Here is a 6,702-nt window from a genome sequence, read left to right on the forward strand (position 1 = left end):
GGAAGGTTGCTCCTCGGTGCCCTTGTTTTGGTCGGGAGACCCACTCGGTTCCTCTGATGAAGTTTTTGAGTTGTCGGAAGGTTGCTCCTCGGTGCCCTTGTTTTGGTCGGGAGACCCACTCTGTTACTCTGGTTTTTGGAGTTGTTGGAAGGTTGTTCCTCGGTGCCCTTGTTGTGGTCGGGAGACCCTCTCTGTTTCTCCGGATTTTGGCGGTCTGTCTAGTTGTCCCAGTTCTGTCCTCGTTGCCTCTTTGGGTCGGGAGACTGTAGCAGCAACTATCACCTTTTTGAACTCACTTTTCGGTTGTTCCTAATTTCACTTTGCCGAACTTTCGGACGTCGCGGGTACGGGATCACTTTGCCGGATGTACGCTTGCAAAACAGGAAACTCACCGAAAATCCGTCACGACTGCGCCAGTTTTGTTTTAAGTCCTCCGAAAGTTGTTTTTAAAAATTTATTTTAAAAAACGTTGTGGGGACTGAGAAGGTTACCAAGCTTTTTTCGTGAGTTCAAAGTTATTTATTTATCTAGTACATCAATACTCAATACAAGTGGAAAATGTTACTAGGTAAAATGGGTTGTAGGTTCTTACGTCTAGATGGTAGACGCGCTGGTAACAATCTAAAGATTTATAATTAAAAAGAACAATAAGAAAACTTAAATGCTAACTATGCAAAAGCAGTTTCCAGTTCAGACTTGTTATCAAGGCTCCAACGTGAGAGCAGACCTATGTCAGCACTTTTTTATATAGATTACAACAATGTAGCCTGGATAACTCAAATGTGTTATAGTCAGTTCATAAAAGCAGTTTCGAAGAAAGGTCCTGTACTTCCTCATAATGTCTAAACGAAAACTCAATGTGTTGTCGAGCCCTATTTTTATATACTCCATAAGTGAGAAATATTTCTCCTGTAACTCTGTAAGCTAGAAACTTGGGTTAGTGAGAAACCTCTATAAGAGAAAAACAGATCGCGATCCCGTGAGCTCTCACTTATCCAGATTCGACTGTATATAATATAAGCTTTGTATTTTAAAAAAGCCTTAGTTAATAAAACCCCGGCTAGAAAGCAGCTTATTTACTTATTTTTCTTTGACCATTAACTTTTAATACGAATATGCCTACTCATTCGTGAATTTAGTGCCATAAAAGGAAAACGATAATCGGAAATCTTCAAGTTCCCTTGTCATCGCACACAAATTCGTCCAAAATCAATAAAGCTTTACCTTTTATATCTTTTGTTTTACTCGTTATTTCGCATGTGATCGCTGTATAAACTATAATGATAACGAAAAGGGGCACGAAATACATGGCTGTGACACAGAATAAATTGTATGCGATTTCTTGGGCGGGAGACTTGAAAAATCCAAACGTCACGCACTGCTGGAAACGTGGAAATTTCGGATGGGACGAAACGTGAAACACAAAACTCTGAAAAAGAAATCATTATTATTATTTGTTTTATTTTTTAGTGTGGTGATATAACAGTATTAGCATCTGGCAAACAGGAGTTAGGGATAGCTTTAAATAAAATGGAAGCGCTACTGATAAAACAATATTGTACGAAAATAAATAAAAGTAAAACAGAAATACTGGTATGCAGGGGAAGAAAAGTAGGGAAAGAGCGAATATAAAAATAGGAGAAGAAATATTGGAAGAAGTTGCTGCTTTTCAGTCAGATAACTCAGGACGGAAGTAGTAGTGGGGATATAAAGCAAAGGATAGATCAGGGTCGAGTCGCCTTCAGTATAAAGAAGTCACATCTAAGCTCGCGAACGGTTAATTTAGAAAGTCGAAAAAGATTGTTAGGTACTGTTCGTTTCAGGAAGTTAGAGATATGCCCCTTCCCTTTATTACGATGCGCCGTAGCATAATTCGAAATTCAATCATATTTGTCTGCGGATCTCATTTCTTCACCTCGTTAGAGAAGTTCCTGAAAACCTAAACATTTCGATTTTTACCAATGATTTGGTCATGAGACGGGTTGCCGCGGAATTCGCACCAAAATTGTTCAATTTCGACCAAAAACGGCATCGCATTAACGTTACTAAGGAGCTGTTGGACTCTGTCCGCGACGACCCAAATTTGTTACAGAGGGTCACAGCTGGTATCGAATCATGGGTTTATGGTTATGACGTGGAAACCAAAGCTCAATCATCCCAATGGAAGCTGTCACCGATCGTCGAGCGAGAGCTAGACAAAAGTGTACAGTACCATTTGTAAAATTATTTAAACCGCCTCGTTAAAATTTAAGAATATGCTTTATTTAAAAGCATATTTAGCCAAAAATAATAACAAGTGAATTAACTTAACGCTCTACCACCTATAAAACTTTTGCTTTGTTTTCTATTGTTAATCTATATACATTTTTGTTTTAAGAAATTGCTAAACATTTTCGTCTAGTACTGTACAGTTCTAGCCGATCTCCTAGGACCGCCCATCGAGAGCTCTGCTCGTTCAAGCTTGTTCCAACTATTTCTGTCTTGCTCACGCCTAGTGTGTATTCTTTCTATCTTCGCTCAGATTTCTTCAAGGTCACAATTCCAACAAATTGAAATGGACTGTAAAGATGTATGTTTCGAACGCGGCGCCGCACGGGTGTGAAACATGTACGGTTGAAAGGTTAGAACCGTTCGAAATGTGGTGTTACAGGCGAATGATGGGGAATAGAGGATAGAGAAGTTTAGAAGTGAGAGGTATTAGAAAGAATAGGTGAACAGAAGACTCTGTAGAAGTCAATAATAATTAGGGAAATGCGAAGATTAGTTCCAGATAGGAACGAGTGGAGGTGCGTGTCCAACCAGTCTTAGGACTGACGACCTTGTGATGATTATTATGATAATGTTGTGAAGAATTTATCTTGTCGCGTATTTAGGAATTGATTCTTTCTCCGTCTTTTCCGGTTGTTGAACAATTCTTCGACGAAATTATTTGATGATTTCTCCTTTTCAATTTTTTATTTTATATAGATACGAGTTTATTATTTGCATGAGTGATAGTATTGGTGATTTATTGTGTTGGGAAATCAACAGATCGTATATAAAGAGCAAAATTACATGTTTTGCTATTTGTATATTCAAGCCACTAGAAAGTTCAAGTGTTTTGTTTTGACAATCGTAAATGTTTTAAATCTGATTGTAATATACCATCGACAGGGTCTAAAAATAGGGTTGAAGTTTTCGTCAAAAATTTGCAATGTTAATAAGACACGGTTCTAGTTGACCTGGATAATCCCGAGTAACATAGACAATATTTTAGTTTGATAAAAATAAGTTTTGAATTTGAAATGTCAATATCTCTAAAGTGTTGTTTGGCTAGGTTATTGAAGTAAATGACAGCTGTCAACGCCAACTGTAACTATCATCGAAAACACGAACGGTGCCTCAGGATTAAGCATAACAGACTCACATAAAAAGAAATTTCGGCCTGGCCTGACTATATATATATGTATACTGTGTGTTTTTAGGGTGGCTGAATTCAAATCGTAGGTCAATTTAGACCCAGAAGTAAATAAAAAATAGGCGGGATAGATTGGTAGGGCACCTTCTCAGGCATGGAGGTCTAGTCAGAGACATATTAGAGGGAGAAACAGGAGTTAGGAGGGGTAGAGGTAGACCTAGAGTAGATTACTGTTCGCAAATAGTTAAGGATGTGGGTTGTTCTAGTTTTAGGGAAATGCGAAAATTGCTTGGGATAAGGAAGAGTGGAGTTGCGTGTTCAACCAGTCTTAGGGTTGACGACCTTATGATGATGATGATGATGATGTCAGGGTTTGGACATAACCACCAAAAACACTCTAAAACCCACTTAAACCGTTAATCATGGTAATGCAAAATAATTTGGACCTAAAGCTCGTTTAATCAGTTAACTCTTCCATATTTTTACATTCAGCAAAAGGTATGACTATTAGAATAGAGCTCTAACGTATCTCGTTTCTAAAAATGCATAAGAAATGTTTCTCCATTTTCTGGACTCCATGTTAGTATCTGTTAAATTTGAATTGTGTCAGTCAGATCAATAAAATTTACCCGATGTCGATGAATGAATTTAATTTCATTAAAAAGTTGCTTAATTAACTTCTAAAATTTGTGACGGTCCTGCTGCAATAATTGTTAGAGATTCTTGAAAATTAATCCGATTTAAAGTATGCACATTTTGTAACAGGGCTCCTACTTCGCTGGGCTGCTAAATCATTGAATTTAGCGAAGATTTTAAGTCGTTAATCACCATCTGACTTTTAGAAATAGTTTTGCGTTCTTACAATAAACGGATTAACTGATGTAATAAATGCAGCAGCATGAGGATTAAAAATTTAATTTCAGGATATATATTAGAATTCGGTTTTTCGTATTAGTTGCTTTAATTAAACCGACATGCATATTTATGTACATTTAAATTAATTCTTTACGTCTACCTGCGGAATTGAATAAATGAGTGACATGGTCCAGGCACAAGTCAGCATGTATTTCCCCCGTCTTCGAGCGTCGGTCACTTTTAGGGGATGTAGAACTGCAAAATATCGATCCAATGAAACACATATCAACACGTTGCTGCTTAGATAAAGTCCGAAAGCTCTTAGATACAGTAGGATTTTGCAGGCCAAATTACCAGCGACCCATTGTACTGTCACTCGCCACCCAATCTGCAACAAGAAACAAGTATGAGTTAATTTTACTTTTGCTACAAAGAATCACGTCAGATTGTTACAGAAAATGGCCGTCTGTCAAACTCTGACCATTATCTTCTGGTAGTTCTCAATATAGGATATGGACACGAGATATGGTCCCTTAAAGTTGCATTATTCCGTAAGGACTTCCAAGATAGTTATATTCGAATTTATGGGTAGAGTAATTCAAGACTTTTAAGAAGTTTTTTTCATATTTATGTATAAATCAGAAAAACGACGTTTACAGTCAGACGGTCTAAACGGAACCAACCAACTAATAAAGTTGGGTGTGGTAAGCTCCACAACCAACAAGAAAGATGGAGGCTTGAGGTGCCTTATTATGAAATTTTAATTGTACTTCAAAGAAAGATACAATTATAACTGGTACACGTTTTGAATGTGTTAGAGTATTGGTACATATATATATACATTGTATATGTTGATATATTATATCTATGTATAGGATGTGTCAAGGTGTTAGACCAAAGATGGTAATGTATTCCGCAAAAGTCTTATACAACTAAGTGTCATAGTATAGACACTTATGGGGAAAATTGGTGTACCGTTTTAGAGATGCAATCCAACACCAACTCAGAGTATACAACTTGTACAAGGTTTGTTCAAAGAGTATCGTTAATTTTGAATTTCCGCGTTGCGTATATTCGATTTTCGATTTTTTTGTGGCATTATGTTGGTACTCATGTCTCTCACTTACAAGAGGGTGCCGGCTGCCCGAGCACGTCAACAACAGACGAAAACATTGATGAAGTGAAGACAATAGTATTGGCCAATCATCGTTAGAGAAGTTCCTGAAAACCTAAACATTTCGATTTTTACCAATGATTTGGTCATGAGACGGGTTGCCGCGGAATTCGCACCAAAATTGTTCAATTTCGACCAAAAACGGCATCGCATTAACGTTACTAAGGAGCTGTTGGACTCTGTCCGGGACGANTTTACATAAGTATATTTAATTACCGTATACTCCGGCGTATAAACACCCTCGGCGTAAAAACACCTTCCCCCCTAGTTTTCGGCTAAAAATTTTGTGTTTAGATACATCCGTTGTATGAATGGCCTTTCAATATTCAGTTTGAAATTTTAAATTTTCCATAAGCACACGTGCTTATCAAGGGTCGATACTGTGGAAAACTACCGTGTAAAATGTTGAAAGTTCAACTGAATGCCCATCGGAGCTCTAAATCTGCCACCTGTGGCTAACATAATAGAATCCTTTGAAACAAATTTAAGTGTTTTAAACTCAGTTCAACATGATTAATAATTCGTTACAACACGTACTAGTGTGTATCTACTAATATTTTTTTTACGTTACTTCTAATCAATGAGGAAAAATTGTTGCCGCTGTCAGTCTCTCGCCGGGGATCGAACCTTTACACACCAATGTTCTGACAACTAAACTAACAAAGGCGACAGTAGCAATATTAAATATCAGTCGCTATTAAAAGTTTCTTAAAATATTGGTATCGACCATCAACAATTTATAAACTTACCAAACTGTCATGAAAACGTATGGCGTCCAGCAGCATACAAATACTATGACTATGATAACCGTTAGCCTCAACGTTTTACTCCTTGCTCTTTCAATGTTGGTCATATCCGACCTTCGAAGACCTCCTTAAAAACAAAATCGTAATTTGAAGTAGTTGTTATATGTAACAGTAATATCTATAGATGTTCAACTATTTCTTGAAGTAGTTTTTCCAACAATTAACAACACATTTACAGGGCTCAACAACAACAATAATAGATTGAGGGATTTCTACGAAATAAAAATTAATAAGTGTCATGTTAAAGCAAAAATGACTGGTTGCATCTACACAGTTTGAACTAGGGAAGCTATTATACGAGGGTGGGTTGATAAGTTTCCGGCCTAACCAAGAGATGACGCCACTAGGCCTACCTTGAGGTGACATTCTATAGTACCATCCTTGGATAGCTTGTAGCTATAGTTTCAGCCCGATCTCCTTGCTAGTGTAGGTTTGACAGCACGCTGAACAAGACGCCTCTGTGGTTTTCG

At 37.4% G+C, this 6,702-nt stretch overlaps 1 protein-coding gene across 1 annotated transcript in view; it reads right to left on the reverse strand.

Annotated features, from left to right (window-relative positions):
* Window positions 1-6,702, reverse strand: part of LOC108735618 (gonadotropin-releasing hormone II receptor-like) — a 52,007-nt gene that overhangs the window by 34,136 nt on the left and 11,169 nt on the right. Inside the window, exons 2-3 of the mRNA XM_025974889.1 lie at window positions 4,413-4,640; window positions 1,225-1,429 (exon numbers count right to left, since the gene is read on the reverse strand). Coding sequence (XP_025830674.1) covers window positions 1,225-1,429; window positions 4,413-4,640 — 433 coding nt within the window. The remainder of the gene's footprint in view (window positions 1-1,224; window positions 1,430-4,412; window positions 4,641-6,702) is intronic.

The sequence above is a fragment of the Agrilus planipennis genome, unplaced genomic scaffold (genome assembly GCF_000699045.2).
Source record: "Agrilus planipennis isolate EAB-ADULT unplaced genomic scaffold, Apla_2.0 scaffold86, whole genome shotgun sequence".
NCBI lineage: Eukaryota > Metazoa > Arthropoda > Insecta > Coleoptera > Buprestidae > Agrilus > Agrilus planipennis.